Genomic DNA, 18,289 nt, shown 5'->3' on the forward strand with positions numbered 1-18,289 from the left:
ATGTTTTTAAATTTATTAAGACTTGCTTTGTGGCCTAACATATGGTCTATCATAGAAAAAGTTCCATGTGCACTCACTTGCAAGCTTTTAAGACCCCAGTCACTACTTGCCAAAGTAGGATGTAGAACAATGTTTTTGTGTAGTATGTTATGCCAATTGAGCTTGATGTCCCCTGCAACCAAGGTCCCAAGCCCACAGGTCCAACTGCTTACTCCCTCTAGGTAGCTAGCTGTGGCCAAGAAGCCATCACAACTTTGTCCCTTGTCAGGTCTACTATATACCTGGACATTCTTACATCACATACAAATATGCATGTAGAGACATTGTATGCTAACCCTATGCGTGGTCATGGGCACACTACCCCTTGCCTAGACATAACTGATCATTCAGCTGACCACCCATCTCAGGGCTCCTTTTTCACATGATTCCCTCTGTCAGACTACCTTTTCCCTCTTTGTGCCTGTGCATTCTGTAAGACCTAGCTCTTACGTAGAATCTTCTGCTTTCTCTGCTGCTTCTACAGGCCTTATTCGTGTGCTATAATCACATTTATCACATTAGGTTGAAGTTATTTACTTACATGTTTTTCTATTCTAATAATATAACCTTTGTATTTCTTGAGGGTAAGGGTCCACTAGCCCAATGTCTGACATATAGGCGGTATTGACTGAATGAATGTCTGTTGAGTGATTTGTCCTAGTTTGTTCTGTTAACCTAACCTGTGGGAGAGAACCTGAGGAAGATGACATGGGCCTAGTTCTTGGAGAACTTGGGGTCTAATTTGGGATAAGATAAGAAGCTAAGTTTCCAGCCAAGGGACACTCTGGACATCCCTGCTGAAGGAAGGGCTGTGAAGAAGACATGGGAAGATGATGGAGGACAGGAAGATGGCTAGAGAGGAAGGAGAAGGAGTACTTCAGATACAGGAGGAATCCCTCCGTTAAAGGGTGGAGAGGCCAAGATGCTGACTGGAATATCTTTACTGGATAGGAGCAGAAGATCAGGGCCAGGGTGTCCTGGAAAGAAGCAAGACATATGAGAGATGCTTCAGGTCTCTGAGCAGGGTTGCCTGAGGAGGTCCATTCAGATGGCATTTCAATGCTGAGGCCCCCTGTCTAATGCTCCCTTTGTTGATCTTATCCTCCATCACTTCTCAGATGAACGCCTCACAGCTGAGGAGATGGATGAGCAGAGACGGCAGAATGTTGCCTATCAGTACCTGTGCCGGCTGGAGGAAGCCAAGCGGTGAGTGGAGGGATTGCCTCTTTCTGAAGCCCTTTTCCCATCCTGCCCATCCCAACCATCTGGCCCCAATGCAATAGAATGAGAGTCCATTCTGTGGGAAAGGGAGAGTTGAAATAGCTTTTTTAAAGCAAATTCCAAACATCTTTTAATTCCCCTATATACTTCAATATATATACCTTTAAAGATATTTGGATGTTTACTTACAAAAACATAATGCCATTGTAATACCCAACCAATTAACTGTGATTCCTTGAAAGATCAATACCCAGCCTATTTTCAAATTTCCCTGCTTGTATTTTATTATTATTTTTTTTAAATTTATTTTAAAGTTGTTATTGTGTTGTTAGGTGCTGTTGAATTGGTTCTGACTAACAGCGACCCTATGTACAACAGAACGAAACACTGCCTGATCTGGTGTCATCCTCAGTTTTTACAGTACACTTATTCAAATAAAGATCTAAAAGGGTTCACATATTACATTTGGTTATTGTGTCTCTTAAGCTCTTAAGTCTTTAGTCTAGAGCAGCCCCTCCTCTCCCTTTTTGATTCTTTGTGTCATTGGCTTGTGGAAGAAAGCAGGTCATTTGTCCTATAGTGCATCCCACATTCCGACTTTGTCTGTTTCCTTGTGTCATTTACCTTGTTCTTCTATACTCCATGTTTCCTGTAAATGGGTATTGGCTCTAAAGGCTTGCTAAGATTCAGGTTCAACATTGACGAGAAGACTTCATTGGTCATGCTGTGTGCTTCATATTGCATCTCACCAGAAGGAACACAAAGTCTGCTTGTCCCACTTTTAGTGATGCTGAGCCTGATTTGGGGGTTCAGGTGATAACAACCTGATCTGCACATGTAAAATCCCTCATTAACCTTTCACTTAATGCCTTTGTCCATTGTGGATAATCATTACAATCTATTATTTTGTTTTATTAGGGTATGCAAAATGACTTTCTATTTCGGTCATCTACATTTACTAGCTGAAATTATTTTCTAAAGAATTTTCCCTTATATCTTAGGGCTATTTCAAAACTCACTGCTGTCGAGTCAGATCCGACACAGTGACCCCTCCTGGGTTTCTGAGGCAGTATCTCTATGGAAGTAGATTGCCCAACCTTTCTTCCGAGGAGTGGCTGGTGGGTTTGAACCACCAGCCTTCTGATTAGCAGTCAAATGCCTTAGGTACTACACCACCAGAGCTCCCTAGAGCTATTTAATTATCCTTAAATTCAATTTGCCTAGGAAAAACAAGATAAATACTTAATTCTTTGCTTTTATCAATAGTATATATTGTATGTATTTGTATTTAAAAATTACATGAATCTTATAGAAAAAGGATATATAGAAGGCTATCAAATATCCTGCTAGATACTGTTATTATAAGGCATCTTCAAGTTTATTTTGGCTCATACTGACCACTGTGACAGAGCAGAACTGCCCATAGGGTTTTCTAGGCTGTAATTACAGAAGCAGATCACCAGGGCTTTCTTCTATAGAGCTGCTGAGTGAGTTCGAGCTGTCAGTCTTTGGCTGAGTAGTAGATATTGTTGTTAGGTGCCATTGAATCGGCTCCGACTCATAGCGGCCCTATGTACAACATAATGAAACACTGCCCCATCCTGCACCAACCTCACAATCCTCGCTATACTAGGTACCAGACAGTAGATACTAGGAAGATTCAAAGATAGCCATTTGTGCTTACCTTTTAGAGATATGAAGTCTACCATTAACAAACACATATACACCCACAGCATAATTACAACACAAAGGAATAAGTGTTGTGCTTGCAAGAATCTGAGGAAGGTTTACTGAGACAACTCAATGTCATATTTTTAATGTTCTCAAAAAAAGTGGATAGGATGGAGCTGGTAGGAAATCAGGTATCTGGCAGGGGAGGCATGACTTGATATATGACTGGCTTTCTTTGGAAACATATTTTCCCATAGGCACTATTATGTAGGGGAAGTTTGGAGACCCCATCTTAGGAGCCCTTATTCTTATGTAACTGTCAGCAATAATAATATATTCAAAGCATTAGATCATTTGTGCCGGCAGCTTCCCACTGAGGCAAGAGATACAGGTGGTATTATTCTCATTTTGCAGATTGGACAACTGAGGTTCAGAGAGGTGAAGTGAAGGAGGTGATATGGAAAGCGGGTCTTCTAATTCCAAGGGCTGTGACTTTTCTGTCTCACTGTGCTGCTCCCCTCGAGTCACCCCTAGGGGTTTCCCATCACTCTCATCATTGTCTAAGCTAGGTTATGAGCCGTACAGATCATTCAGGCAGATGTGACCTTTTCGTACCTGGGGTTTTCAGAGAACATGCAGAATAAGAGAAATGAGCAGATTCAATTTGGCTCAACAGTCAAATGCGTAACCAGACTGAGTGAGAGGTTATGTTATGGAACAGATTAAGAGCCTGATTAAGCCTCACTGACCATGGGCTGGGTCAAGATCTCTCTGGGAAGATTTTCTTGGTGGGTCTGGGAGCTGGCCAGTCCAGGTATTTGGGGCAGCTTGGGAAAAGATGGGAACAGCCAGGCAATGAGCAGAGAAGAGAGTTGGGGATAGGGTAGAAAGAGGAGGCAGGGGAGGGTTGGGGCTACCTGGGGGAGAGAGTGAGGGAAGGTACTCTGGTTGGAATAAATGGCTGTGGCATGACAGAGTGGGTGAGAAGGTACTCTCATACTCTTAGCTGGATGGAGGCTTGCCTGAAGGAGGAGCTGCCTTCCCCTGTGGAGCTGGAGGAGAGCCTCCGGAACGGGGTGCTGCTGGCCAGGCTGGGCCACTGTTTTGCACCCTCTGTGGTTCCACTGAAAAAGATCTATGACGTGGAGCAGCTGCGATACCAGGTGGGGAATAAAGGGTTCTACCTACCTTTTTCCTCTCAAATTACTCATTTTCCTCAAGGCTGTGAGGGTAGGGTGACCATATATATAATTTATCATCCAAACCTGGACACTTGAAGATGAAAGGAACTGCTTTTAATCATTGTACTGGGACAATAGATATCAGTTGATGTCTCCCAGCCAGGTGGGTGGGTATTATCCTTAGCAGCACAGAGCACATGCTAGGCGGGTTTTGAGATGCCCCTGGAAGGAGAACTGTCAAGCAGACTTCTACTCATAGTCCACATTCAGAAGCTGTGTGGACTTTGACATCCTGAGGGTACTTCCTGGATAGTTGCCTCCTCCTTATGTTCTAGCCAGCTCAACCCTCTTCTTCCTGTCCCAGCTCTGGACTCCCCTCTGTGCCATCTTTCCCAAATGTCCAGTTGGACCATCCATTGTTGGTGGCTTCTGTTTGTCTGTGTGTCTTTGTCTTGATGTGATGGGAAATCCACAAGGCAGAGTCCTCTGTGGATTTCCCACTGCCCTTGAGTCTCCGTAGGGAGGACTTTGCCCATAGGGAGCCCTGAGAACTGCGGAAACAGAGTCTCTTCTCTTCCCTTTCAGGCAACTGGCTTACATTTCCGTCACACAGACAACATCAACTTTTGGCTGTCTGCAATAGCCCACATCGGTCTGCCTTCGGTAACAACACTGGGCCTCAAGATTGGGGTTCATCCTTACTCTTTACCAGCACCCCCCACACTTTATTTTCCTCTAGCCTTATCTCCATATGTCTTTTAATCTATGAACAGTTCTTTTGAGTTGTGTGTCTTTAACCAGGTCAATTGGTCTCTGCTTCCACTTTCCTGTGGATAAAAGGAGATAAAGGCTCCCTGGCCTGACTTGTGTTATTCACATTATACAGTGAGGCAATGAGGCTTCTGGATGATGCAGGAGATGGGACTCGTGTAAGCCAGCCATCTGAAATCATGCCAGAATTTCACAGTGTGAAGCGAAAGTAATACCACATCGTTAGGTGGCAGACTTCAGGTCGGAAACCTGGGCCCAAGTCCCAAACTGGACACAGCCTTATGTCCTCTTGCTCTTTGAATCTCGATTTGTTTCTCATCTGTAAAATGGGAATAGTAATCCTTGCTCTGTCTACCTCACAAGGTTGTCAGGAGGATCAAAATATCTGTGTGAATCCCCTTTGTGAATTGTAGAGTGACACAAATTAAGGCATGATAGGATTCTACAATGTATGATTTCTTTCTGTTTTATTTTTCATCTATAGAATGTTTTTTATTCTTTTCACTATAGACCTATAAAATGAAGAGACAGCGGTAAAGAAAGGCGCTTTGGTGGGAGGCAGGAGCAGTAGAGGGCATGTGTCCTCAGTGAGGCTGGAACACTTTCAAGTCTCTAGATTTGATCATTTGTTATGAACCTAAATGTAACCAAAATGTATTGAGGTTAGGCCTCATTACAGTCTCTAGGTGGCATGGAAAGTCATGCCTGGGGTGATTCGGTTCTTAGATGGGCCCCTATTGATCAGAGGCCTTCTGGCTTGGAGGCAGGGATGAGACAGCCTGAGCCCTTTGTGGTCCTTGGCAGTGTATGCCTTGTTGGGCCTTCTGTGGGGACATGGCCAGCTCCCCAGCATGCTACCTTTCTGGTGAGAATCAGAGATGAGAGACACAAGCTTACTGAGTTTATAGGATGACTAAGGACCTGTTTCTCCTTGAGGATTGGCCTCATCTGGTGTTTGGTTAATCCAGTGCCCCCTGTGACTGTGTGTCTGTGGCTGAATCTTGGCTCTGTGTGAGTTCCCAGTGTCTTTCATTTACCCTAACTAGAAATGGTTGGGGAGACTTATCTAGGAGCCCAAGACAATAGGGGACTAACCCCTCCCCACCCTGATCAGAGAGGAAGACCTTTTTCTTGGCCTCTCTTTCCGTTTGGTGCTACTTAAGGATCCCCAGTGGCAATACAGTTATTGGTTTCCCCTCCAGACCTTTTTCCCAGAGACCACAGACATCTATGACAAGAAGAACATGCCCCGCGTGATCTATTGCATCCACGCTCTCAGGTGAGAAACCTCAAATTTCTGTCATCCAGGTTCCTCTAGATGAATGAACCCAGCAGTCGACAACAACAAACATTGCAGCAGGAAGGATGAAGGATAGACCACAAGGAACTCTTCTTAGGAGAATGAGATTTTAGATTTATGTAGTTGTGTTTAGATTTATGTTCATGTTTATGGGCACATTTATTTGTGACCCATGTGGATGCATAGAAAGGGCAGGTAGGGTAGGGTCCTTCAGCTTGTGAATGGGGTACAAAGGAATCAGAATAGGACCTATCATGAGCATCACACACAGGTGTTACATCATAGTGTGAATGGTGAAGGCTGGCCCTACTCACAGCCAGCCATCAGCAACCAGTTGGCTAAATCATAGGAAGTGACTGACTAGCTCCAGGCCACCTCTTCCTGACTTCATTCCTGTATCCTTTCCTGCATCTGTACCCTTGCTCGGTGGATCTCTGCTCGCTGTGTTCTTTCCATCCTTTGTATTCATCCAGTGACTTGCTACTGTAATATGACCTCTGTGAAGTCTTCCCCACTCCCCCCAGTCCTCTCGCACAGTGTCTTATTTATCTTCTGTAGCTCTTGCCTCAGGCTGACTTATAGCAACATTTTTTCCTATGGATTCGGGGTGACTTGAGGGCAGGTGCAATGGGATCTTCTCTGGATGTCCATAGTATTTCCTGCAAACCCATTATGGGCAGAGTATGGAAATGAACAGACCCTACCACCTTCCAATGCCTCCCATTCTTTCTCAGTCTTTTCCTCTTCCGGCTGGGATTGGCCCCTCAGATACATGATCTATACGGGAAAGTGAAATTCACAGGTAAGCCCACCTCCTTCCCTAGCCACCACAGTCTGGGCATGGTTTTGGGGGTTCTGGGCCTAATGAAGGGCACCGGTGGTGTCATTGCAGCTGAGGAACTCAGCAACATGGCCTCTGAACTGGCCAAATACTGCCTCCAGCTACCTGCCTTCAGCAAGATTGGTGGCATTCTGGCTAGCAAGCTCTCAGTGGATGAGGCTGCAGGTAAGGACTGTGCTCTGCCCTGCCAGTTCACTGAGTATAGGAGGACTCCAAGCCTCGCGGCCCTTAGGTAAGTTCTGGCCATCTCTCATCCTTAGGCAGGGCCATCAGGCTACCTGGTTTGCCTGGACCTGCCTAATAATGGATAAAAGGATGATGTCAGAGTGGCCTGCAGCTGGTTATGGCCTAGTTAAAAGGTTAAATCGCTTTAAAGCATCTGAGGTTCGTTCTGACCTCCTGATCTTGCTTCCATGCCATCTCCCAGTCCACGCAGCTGTTCTCGCCATCAATGAAGCAGTGGAGCGGGGAGTGGTCGAGGACACCCTGACTGCCTTGCAGAATCCCAGTGCATTATTGGAGAATCTCCGAGAGCCTCTGGCAGCCATCTACCAGGAGCTCTTGGCCCAGGCCAAGATGGAGAAGGCTGCCAATGCCAGGAACTGTGTAAGGAGGAACCTTGGGGTATAGGAGCCGAAAGCTGGGTAGCCTAGAAGTCCACAAGTGAAACTTGAGCTCTTCTCTGCCCAGTCTCTAGGTTCCAAAATTGCTTGTTGTTGTTATGTGCCGTTCAGTTGTCTCTGACTCATAGCAACCCCTCCTTGGGTTTCTGAGGCAGTATCACTACAGAAGTAGATTGCCCAGTCTTCCTTCCGAGGAGTGGCTGGTGGGTTTGAACCGCCAACCTTCTGGTTAGCAGTCAAGTGCCTTAGGCACTATGCCACCAGAGCTCCCCCAAAATTGCTTAGAGAAACTATATAACTTGTGAGTTATTTTAGAGAAATAAGAGAGCAACTTGGGAGAATAATGAGAATTCAGAAGAGAAGAAGAAGATGTTCTAGGACAATGGAGCTTCAGGAAGGCTGAGGAGAGATACTGGAACTTAGAATTGGGTGCTATTTGGACTGCATATTCCTAAGATTGGTTTCGCTTAATTGTGTCAATGCCAGGAGATTTGGACCCCATGATTTTCCCAGATTCTTCCTACCAGACTGATCTTTGGCCTTGGAAAGACACACACACCCCCCCCGCCCCCAGATAAAGAAATCTTTTATAGATAGGTAGGAGCAGTAGGAGAAGATTTAGTTGGTCTTCTCTGGTTCCCTCCTTAAAGTAGTTTTTGCAGGATGATGGAGAAAGCCAGGACATCTATGACCACTACCTAACTCAGGCTGAGATCCAGGGCAACATCAACCATGTCAATGGTAAGAGATGAAGGCTGGGAGGGGTTGAAGGAGTGTTCTCCCTGTACTGGGAGGTTTGGGGATGGCTTCTCTCAGGCCAGAGGGCCCTATAACCTTACTTGGGCCAAACTTGTCTCAGAGAAGGAGCAGAGTCAAGGCAGTATATGCTCTCCTTTCTTGTTCCCAATGTGTGGAGACAGTCCCTGTCATGGAGACCTCTGTTTGAATGGAGATCCATAAAGAGGACAAAGGCCAAGGGATCGGCCTTTTAGTTCTTGATACTGGGGGCAGTTGGACTGGGGTCCTTCAAGAAGGAAGTATGGGAAGTGGGTGGGTTTAGAGGGAGATCAGAGCAGGAGAGCTACTTGAAAGCTTAGGATAGGATGGGTGTTTGCCTATTTGGGTCAGGATATCTTCAGGGTCTGGGGTGGTGAGATGTTTAGGCCCCTAAAGAGCAAGCTGAAGAATTTGTGCTGGAGCAAATAGGTACAAAGAACCCAGAGGGCAGGGGTGAGAGTAATTCTGGCCAGGCAGAAAGAAGACAAATTCCTAGGGCTGGGCTGAAGATGGTGAGGGATGGGTTTTTTCACATTGTCCATAATGAGATCTAAGGAGCTCTGGTGGCACAGTGCCTAAGGCATTTGACTGCTAACCAGAAGGTTGGAGGTTCAAACCCACCAGCTGCTCTGTGGAAGAAAGATGGGCAATCTAGTTCTGTAAAGATTTACTGCCTTGGAAGACCCATGGGGGTCACTATGAGTCAGAATCTACTCGATGGCGGTGAGTTTGGTTTTGTTATTATGGGATCTTGGTCTTTTTCAGTCCATGGAGCTCTAGAAGTTGTTGATGATGCTCTGGAAAGACAGAACCCTCAATCTTTGCTTGAGGCCCTTCAAGACCCTGTGCTGGCCCTGCAAGGCGTAAGGAGAGACTATGCTGACTGGTATCTGGACCAGCTGGGCTCAGACAGAGAGCAGAAAGCTCAGGTCAGCCTCTATGACCTGCCACCTCTTCTGTAAGATTGTAGGGTGGGAGAGGCCTCTTACCCAGACATCACACTGTTAGTTCTTTGTAGTCAGTAGGTGCTGACTACATGTTTAAATGGTTAAATCACTTTAAAGCATAATGGACTAGACTGATCAGCTGAGATTCTCTGAGACTGACTGGGAAAGACCCAGGGATCGTCTAAGCAGGCAGTGCTATGCTCTCCTATAGCTGAACTACAGCTTCAATTTAGCAATCTTATTTTCAATGCAGTTGACTTTCTCCCTGACACTGTTTATCTTTGTATTGCTTATGTTGTTATTTCAGATGTTTGCTGGGCAAGAAAGAGCTAGAGGTCAGAGATGGGTTAATAGGGATGGGTGGGCCAGGTTAGTCTGCCTAAAGGGGAGAAGTAGGATTAAGGGTGAGAGCTCATGCTGGTGGCCCCTAAAGCGCATGTCCATGGCCTTGGGAGGACTCCATTTTAGGCCCTCTCTTCCCTCTTACAGGAGCTGGGGCTGGTGGAACTCTTGGAAAAGGAGGAGGTCCAGGCTGGTGTGACTGCAGCCAATATGAAGGGTGACCAGGAACAAGCCAGTAAGTCATCCCTTAGGCCTGAGGCCTGGCCTGGGTTTATCACTGGCTCTTGGAAGAGCATCTCATCCCTTTGCTTGAGCAATGCACACTGCTGCTCACCTTCCCAGCCTGGCAAGGGATTGCTCCCCTCCCATAGTCTGCTCTCTACCTGGCTACCTGGAGGGACACTATAGGTAAGTTTGTTACAGGCTTAGAGATAATAACATGTCAGTACGTCAATGGCCTGGATCTTCTTGGGGCAGGCAGTTTTCCTTCCAGGCATTTCGCCTGTAATTTTAACAGTTTCAACCTACTTGAGTTCCTTTGGCTTCTGAAATGTAGTGATTTCCCAGGTGAGAAAGAAACTCATGATCCAACTTAGTTTCCTTTAAGAACATTATATGCAAATATAATTCTTTGTTAGAAGAATGTTAGTCAGTCATTGTTAGACTCCAAAGGGATTAATCTGTTTTAGAAAGAAGGAATAGAAACCTTGCTTGACTCAGTGTTGATCTGCTATCAGGTTTTGAGTTGCTCAATAGCCATTTACTCTTTATTATTATTATTATATTTTTTATTGTGATTTGGGTGAAAGTTTACAGAGCAAATTCATTTTCCATACAGCAGTTCATACACCTTTTGTTTCATGACATTGACTGTAATTTCCCACAATGTAACAGCTCTCTTCCCACTTCCTCTTCCCTGTGCCCTTCTTCCCTATGCATTCCTACCCTCTGAGCTATCTCCCTGTGCAAATCCTGCTCTTCTGATCTCTGATGGTTGATTGTTCTAAAGAATGTATCTACCTGGTGTAAATGTTCACCTTATACACCTGTCTGTTATTTGGCTGGAAGCCACAGGCATGAGTTCAGTTCCAGGCCTGAAGGATGACTAGGGGCCATAGTCTTGAGGGTTTCACCAGTTCCAATCAGACCAATAAGCCTGGTCTTTTTTATGGTTTTTAGTTCTGTTCCACATCATTCTCCCACTCTGTCCAGGATCTCCTGCACTGATCCCTTTCTGAGTGGTTGCCAGTCGATAGCCATTTACTTTTGTCTAGGAGAGCTTTCAGAGGCTGTTGCACCATAGCCTCCAGGCTACTCCAGGCTAACTGCCTGCCTTATCAGCTCTGATCATTCCTGCTTGGTGCTGTAAGAGTAATCTCCTTGAAGCAAAGATCTGATCCAATATCCTCTGCTGGGCATCTTCAGACCTTCATTAGTTCTTCCATTTTCATCCTAGACTTTAGTCCCATCAGGAGCTTTGGTGGCACAGTGGTTAAATGCTCAGCTACTAACCAGAAGGTTGGCATTTTGAACCCACCAGCTACTCTGTGGGAGAAAGATGTGGCAGTCTGCTCCCATAAAGATTATAGTTTAGAAAACTTAGGGGGCAGTTCTACTCTGTCCTATCAGGTTGCTATGAATTGAAATTAACATGACAGCAATGGATTTGGTTTTTGGGTTTGATGAGGAGAGACCCACTGTTGCATCTAGATGGCTGCTTACAAGCTTTTAAGATCCTAACTAAAGGAGCCCTGGTGGCATGATGGTTAAGCACTCGACTGCTAACCAAAGGTTAGTAGTATGAACCTACCAGTTGTTCCATGGGAGAAAGCCCTGGTGATCTGCTCCTGTAAACATTACAGCCTAGAAAACCCTATGGGGCAGTTCTGCTCTGTCCTATAAGATGGCTATGAGTCAGAATGTTTTTTTTGGTTTGTTTTGTTTTTTGGTGGGTCCTATCTCCTTAGCCTGGCAGATAAGACCTTCCCAGTGTTCTTCCCATCCCTCTGCTTACACTCCAGCCAGCCCAGCCAAACAACCTGTTCTTTGATTGGCCTCCAGCCTTTCCCATCTCCAAGCCTCTGCTTCTCTAGATTCTGTGTCTTCCACATTGTCACTTACTAGAAAGCAGGTCAAAACATCTTCCAAAGACTGCATCAGGCTCTTCCTCTGTCTAGTCTTCTTGCTCTTTCCCAGCCAGCAACCCTCTTTCTCTGCACTGCCAAGGTTATTGGGGGAAGAGGAGTACTTCTAATAACATTGCATTGACCATAATTTACAGTACATTGTAGGATTTTCGTATTCTATTTCTCCCCAGTAGGTACTTGCTGCTAACCTAAAGATTGAACCTACCCAGTGGCTCTGTGAGAAGAAAACCTGGCAATCTGCTCCCTTAAAGATTATAGCCTAGAAAAGCCTGTGGAGAAGTTCTCCTCGGTCACTCAGTGGCACCTAACAACAGCATTTCTCCCCAGTAGATTGTGTGCTCCTTGATGCCAATGCCCGTATCTGCTTGGCACTTTATAAGCCACTTTATAAATAGTATTTGAAAACTAAAACTACTTTGATTCATCATAGCCCCTTACTAGCTTATTCCCTTCTTTTGAAGGCCAAATGGCTCCACCTTGGCACTAGTTCCTTTTTCTTCTGTTCTATTATCAAGGTTTGGTCCCAGGAGGTTGGCAGACAATGTTTCTACAAGTGTATTTGTATGTTCTGTAAGAACTCCCAGGTGTATAGTAGAGCTGACAAAGGACAAGGTTGTAGTCACTTTTTGGCCACAGCCAGCTACCTAGAAGGAGTGAATAATAGGACCTGTGGACTCAGGACTGTAGTCACAGGGGATATCAAGCTCAACTGGCATAACATATTATACAAAAACTTTGTTCCACCTCCTACTTTGGCAAGTAGCGACTAGGATCTTAAAAGCTTGCAGCCATCTGGATGCAACGATGGGTCTCTTCTCATCCAGAGCAAAGAAGAATGAAGAAAACCAAAGATGCATGGAAACAATTAGTCCAAACGACTGGTATACCATGCGATCCTCAGCCTATACATTTATGAGACCAGAAGAACTAGATGGTGCCCAGCTACCACAGTCAATGACTCAGAAGGGGATCTATGTAGGAGATCCTGGATAGAGTGGGAGAACAATGTGGAACAAAACGTAAAATCATTAAAAAAAAAAAGGACCAGGTTGGCTGGTCTGATAGAACCTGGTGGAACCCCTGAGACTATGGCCCCTAGCTGCCCTTCAGGTCTGGAATTGAACTTACTCCTGTGGCTTCCAGCCAAACAAAAGACAGGCATACAAGCTGAACATTTACATTAGGTAGATGCACTCCCTGGAGAGAACAATCATGGGAGAATAGAAGGGCTGTGTACACACAGGGAGACAGCTCAGGGGGCAGGAGTGCATGGGAGGGAAAGACACAGGGAAGAGGTAACTATGGGGAGGAAGTGGGAGGGGAGCTGTTGCATTATGGGAAATTGTAGTCAATGTCATGAGACAAAGTGTATGTGAGCTGCTGTATGGAAGATGAATTTGCTCTGTAAACTTTCACCCAAATCACAAAAAAAAAAAAAAAAAAAAAAAAAAAAGGTTTGGTCCCTGGACCCCCTTGGCTAAACCTCACCTTAGTTCACTCTGTAGCCATCTGTCAGTCTTGTGCTCACCACCTAAGGAGCTCACCTCTGCCGTGACAGGCCTCTGTGATGCGTACTGAGCTACTCAACTTCTAGGCTTGACAAATCTCTTCTTACACAGCCTTTTCTTAAAACGACCCAACTTCTTTTCCTCCGGAATATTTAGAAACATGTTTTGAACCTAGCAGAGCCTAGAATTTTTACAAATTACAAAGCCATTTCCCCTTGGAAATCCCCAGACAAGCCTAATTGACTAGGAGAGTGGAGATGACGCTGAGTGCCCAGCAGTGAAGCCTCTGCCTCCTCTGCTGCAGTGCTCCAGGCAGTGCGGCGGATCAACAGCGCCATCCAGAGGGGAGTGGCAGCTGACACCATGAAGGAGCTGATGTGCCCTGAAGCCCAGCTGCCTCCAGTATACCCCTTTGCCTCGGCTCTGTACCAGCAGGAACTGGCAGTACTCCAGCAGCAGCAGCAGCGGGTAAGCCCCAGGAATGAGATATCTAGCTCTCAGGGTTCCCAAGCAGCTGCAGGGATCAGGGCAATCAGTCCAGAGCACCCTCCGAAGGCAGCCTCAGATACTGGCAAGAAAGTAGCAGAGGGAGGAGGCTACTATCCTTTGCTTCCCGACCATATTATAATAACTAGTACTCTTGATTGAGCACTGTTTTACATACACTACCTCATTTAGTCCTTAAAAGAACCTTATAAGTATGCTTTCCATTTTAGAGATGAGGAAACAGATCTAGAAGTTAAGTACCTTGCCTAACACAGCTGTCACTGGCAGTGCTGGGAGTGAATGCAAATCTAAATGTACTTGAAGCTGTGTGTTCAACCACTCTGCTGTTGAACCACTAGCTCACTTCAACCCATACGGTCTTTCTTATAGTGGGTGAGGTAAGAGGGCCCTTCCTCAGAGAGTTCCTAGTCTGTTGGAGGAGTTGGAATATACTCAAGGATCCAGACAGACACAGTGAGGGGAAGGGTAGATGATCTGGGCAGAAGATTTCAGACCCAGGAAATGAACGGAGCAGAGCTGGCGATAAGTCTGCAAAGGCTTCCTGGAAGAGAGGAGAATAGACTAGAGAATCACACCCATAGCAGGCGTTTATAGAGGATCTACTCTGGGCACAGCCTGGACACAGGCATGACACCCAGGAGGAGCACAGTCTCAATGTAACAATAACTACAGTGCAAGGAAGCGTCAGATAAGAACTGAGAGGTAAAGTGTTGTGACTAAGATTGTGGATATTAGAGTCAGATTGCCCAAGTTCAAATCCAGCTCTGTTGCTCCCTATCTTTTGACCTTGGTCAAATTATTTACCTTCTCTGTCCCTCAATTTCTTCACATATAAAATGGGGACAATAATATATTTACCACATAGGAATAAATGTAAGGAATAAATGAGTTAATATATGTGCTAAGAAAGAGTTGAGCACAGAGTAAGTGTTGTATAAGTTTTAACTATTATGATTGTTACTAGCAACATTCTGTTAGTAGAGGAGGATAGGGAGGATGCTCCTGGCAGAGGGAACAACATAAGCAGATGTTTGAGGAGAAAAACTGGACAGAGCCTTTTTGGGTGTACAGTGTAGCAGTGACTGCTTTATCATCTTGGTATGCTCAGGACCTGGTGCCATTCCCAATGTGTAGTAGGGATGAGAAGGGGGATGGTAGAGCTCATTGGTTAAGTATGGGCTCTGGAATCAGGCAGTTAGGTTTAAACCCTTGCTACATAATTCACATCACTTGACTGTGGACTCATAGAACCTCTTGTTTCCTCATCTGTGAAATAGATATTAATACCTCACTGGCTTGTTATGAAAATTAAGTGATAATGTATGTGAAAGTACTTATACAGTGAGCACATAGTAAGTATTCAAAAGTGTTAAGTATGATTATTTTTCAGTGAGTGAACCAGGCCATTGGGGTTTTGGGATGGAGACTTGGGGATATATACGAGTCTTGGAGTCAGGGAAGTGAGCCCTGGTGGCACAATAGTTAAGCACTAGCAACTAACCAAAAGGTTGGTGGTTCAAACCCACTAGCCACTCCGCAGGAGAAAGATGTGACAGTCTGCTTCCATAAAGATTATAGCCTTGGAAACCCTATGAGGAAGTTCTACTCTGTCCTATAGGGTCGCTATGATTCAGAATCCACTTGACGTCAGTGATAGATTAGGGTCAGGATGGAGGCTTGGCTCCCCAGCTCTTTGCCAACCCACTTGAAAGTGACCCCACCCCTGCATTTAGGAGCTTGGCCAGGAGGAGCTCTTTGTGGCTGTGGAGATGCTCTCAGCTGTGGTCCTGATTAACCAGGCCTTGGAAGCCAGGGATGCCAGCAGCTTCTGGAGCAGCCTCGTGAGCCCAGCCACAGGCCTGACTGAGGTGGAAAGAGAGAATGCTCAGCGGTGAGAAAGGGTTAGCCGCATGTTGGTAGCAGTCGTGAGGGGTTGGGTAGAGGGGATGTAACCAAGATTCAGTGTTCTTCTGCTTGGAGACTAGCCTTCTGTATCCCCATTCCTGAGCCCAGGCCTCCTAGTTCCTTGGCCTATGTTTCTACACAGCGGGTGGGTTCATAGCCATGTCTCTCTCCCAACTCATTCATTCTTTCATAGCTAATGTTTGAGTACCAACCATGTGTCAGATACTGTTTGAGTTGCTGGGGAATAGTAGTGAACAAAACAAAGTCCCTGCTGTCATTGAATGTACATGCTATTAGAGGGAGACAGAAACCCCTTCCCCCCCAAAAAAGATGATTAAAACAGAAGAACTCTGAAGAAAAATGAAGCAAGACCAAGGGGAAAAGGGTGGAAACATAGGGATGGTTTTTCTGTTTTACACGGTGTGGTTATAGAAGGCTTCTTTGGTAAGGGGGTCATTTTGAGAAAGACCTTAAGGGTATAAATGGTTGCCATGAGGCTATGTGGGGGCAGAGGCCCTGAAAAAGAAGCATGCTTGGTGTGTTCAAAGAACACAAGGAATCTGGGGTAGTGGCGTGCGGAAGGGATAGTAGGAAAAGAGGAAAATGGAGTGGCAGAGCCAGCGCATATAGGCCTCTGGCTTATACTCTGAGTGAAGAAGGAAGCCACAGGAGGGTTTGAGCAAGGAGGGAGATGATCTGACCTACTTTTAACAGGATCTCGCTGACTGCTGTGCTGAAAATTGACTCTAGAGAGACAAGGGAAGAAGCAGGGAGACCTGGGATGAGTAATTAGGCAGGAAAAGATGGGGGCTTGGTCTAGGGTGGTAGCAGTGGAGGTGGTGTAACGGAGTTGGATTTTGGATATATTTTGAAAGCAAAACTGGCAGGATTTGATTATGTAGTGGATATGGGGTATGAGAGAGTAGAATTGGGTATGACTCCCAGATTTTTGGCCTTAGGTTAGAGTTAATATTTACTGAGAAGGAAAAGATTTTAGGAGACACAGGTTGGGTGGAGGGAATCAAGGGTACAGATGTGTGATATTGGGTGTGAGATGCTTGTTAGACATTTGTGTAGAGATACCAAGGAGGCAGCTGGGATATGTGAATGGACTGGAGGCATACTTTTGGGAGTCATTAGAATACAGTGCTTAAAGCCATAGATTGCATGAAATCACTTAGGATGAGACTATGGAGAGAGAAAAGTCTGAAGACTGAGCTTTGGGATGCTTCAGTGTTGAAAGGCCAGGGAGAAATCAACCTAGGAGGCTTAGAACAACCTTTATGGGCAGAGGATAACCAAGAGAATGTGGTGTCCTGAGGCCAAGTAAAAAATATTCCAAATGTTTCCTTTGACTTTTGGATGATGATGTTTATGCTGCTCACCTCATTGTCTTCACCTTGTTGCCAGTTACTTTGATGCCCTGGTGAAGCTGCAACAGGTGCGTGGAGCAGATGGGGCCTTTCTGAGCTGGAATGACCTGCAGGCCACCTTGAGCCAGGTCAACGCCCAGGTCCAAGAAGAGACCGATCGTAAGTTAAGTCCTGGACTAGGGAAGATAGCCTAACGTGGCAGCCCTGTCCCTTAGCCATAAGTCTGGGAGCCCCTGCTCACTTAGATCTCTTTACCAGGGGTCCTCGCAGTCAGCCTCATCAATGAGGCTCTGGACCATGGCAGCCCTGAGAAGACCCTAACTGCCCTGATGCTTCCTGCAGCCGGCTTGGATGATGTCAGGCTCTCTGTTGCCTCTTGTTACCATCTCCTCCTCGTGGCAGCCAAAAGACAGAAGGCCCAGGTGAGGTTGGCTGGAGTGGTCAGTAGAGCACTCAGAAGATCCCTGTGAGCAGAGCCCTGTGCCCAGTGAACCCTGCCAGTCTGGTAGATATAGTCCCTTCCCGGGTCAAGGGCCATCAGTGGTTCCCATCTGATTGGGGAAGATGGCCTACACCACCAGGGCTGAGAGACAGGATAGATGGTTGAGTAGGACCAAGTTGTAGTTGCCAGTGGGGTCCTTGTGTCTGGGAAGAGCACAAACTTGGAGCCAGAGGACACGAACTGGATTTCCTGCTCTGATACTTACTGATTATGTATGTGACTACGTGACTTGAGCAAATCCCCTTAATGTCTCTGTTCTTTCATCTGTAAAATACTATGTGTGCTGGTCCTATCTACTACCATGAATAAGGGTAGAAATCAAGTAAGTGAATGTGACAGAGTCTATAACCTGTAATGCCTTGAGTATGTCACAGTAGAGAGAGCAGTTAAGAGCCAGGACTCTGGAGCCAGACTACTTGAGTTTGATCTTGGCTTCACTGCTTGCTGGCAGTCTGACCCTTCACGTGTTACTTAACCTCCTGTGCCTCAATTTCCTCACCTACAAACTTGTGATAGTGATGAAATTATCTCATAGTTGTGAGATTGAAATGAGGTAATAGTAACGCTAAAAAAAAAAAAAAAAACTAACTGCCGTCAAGTTGGATCCAACTCATAGCGACCCTTCCTTGGCTTT

The 18,289-nt window shown here is 45.7% G+C and overlaps 1 protein-coding gene across 1 annotated transcript in view; it reads left to right on the forward strand.

The window, feature by feature from the left end:
* Positions 1-18,289, forward strand: part of IQGAP3 (IQ motif containing GTPase activating protein 3) — a 57,338-nt gene that overhangs the window by 7,294 nt on the left and 31,755 nt on the right. The window contains exons 2-15 of the mRNA XM_042782014.1: positions 1,158-1,245; positions 3,938-4,094; positions 4,698-4,775; positions 6,086-6,162; positions 6,918-6,985; positions 7,076-7,189; positions 7,452-7,630; positions 8,310-8,388; positions 9,190-9,353; positions 9,861-9,948; positions 13,673-13,836; positions 15,609-15,766; positions 17,191-17,312; positions 17,412-17,575. Coding sequence (XP_042637948.1) covers positions 1,158-1,245; positions 3,938-4,094; positions 4,698-4,775; positions 6,086-6,162; positions 6,918-6,985; positions 7,076-7,189; positions 7,452-7,630; positions 8,310-8,388; positions 9,190-9,353; positions 9,861-9,948; positions 13,673-13,836; positions 15,609-15,766; positions 17,191-17,312; positions 17,412-17,575 — 1,700 coding nt within the window. The remainder of the gene's footprint in view (positions 1-1,157; positions 1,246-3,937; positions 4,095-4,697; positions 4,776-6,085; positions 6,163-6,917; positions 6,986-7,075; positions 7,190-7,451; positions 7,631-8,309; positions 8,389-9,189; positions 9,354-9,860; positions 9,949-13,672; positions 13,837-15,608; positions 15,767-17,190; positions 17,313-17,411; positions 17,576-18,289) is intronic.

Source organism: Orycteropus afer, unplaced genomic scaffold (assembly GCF_000298275.1).
Source record: "Orycteropus afer afer isolate SDZICR_OR568_19922 unplaced genomic scaffold, OryAfe1.0 scaffold00217, whole genome shotgun sequence".
NCBI lineage: Eukaryota > Metazoa > Chordata > Mammalia > Tubulidentata > Orycteropodidae > Orycteropus > Orycteropus afer.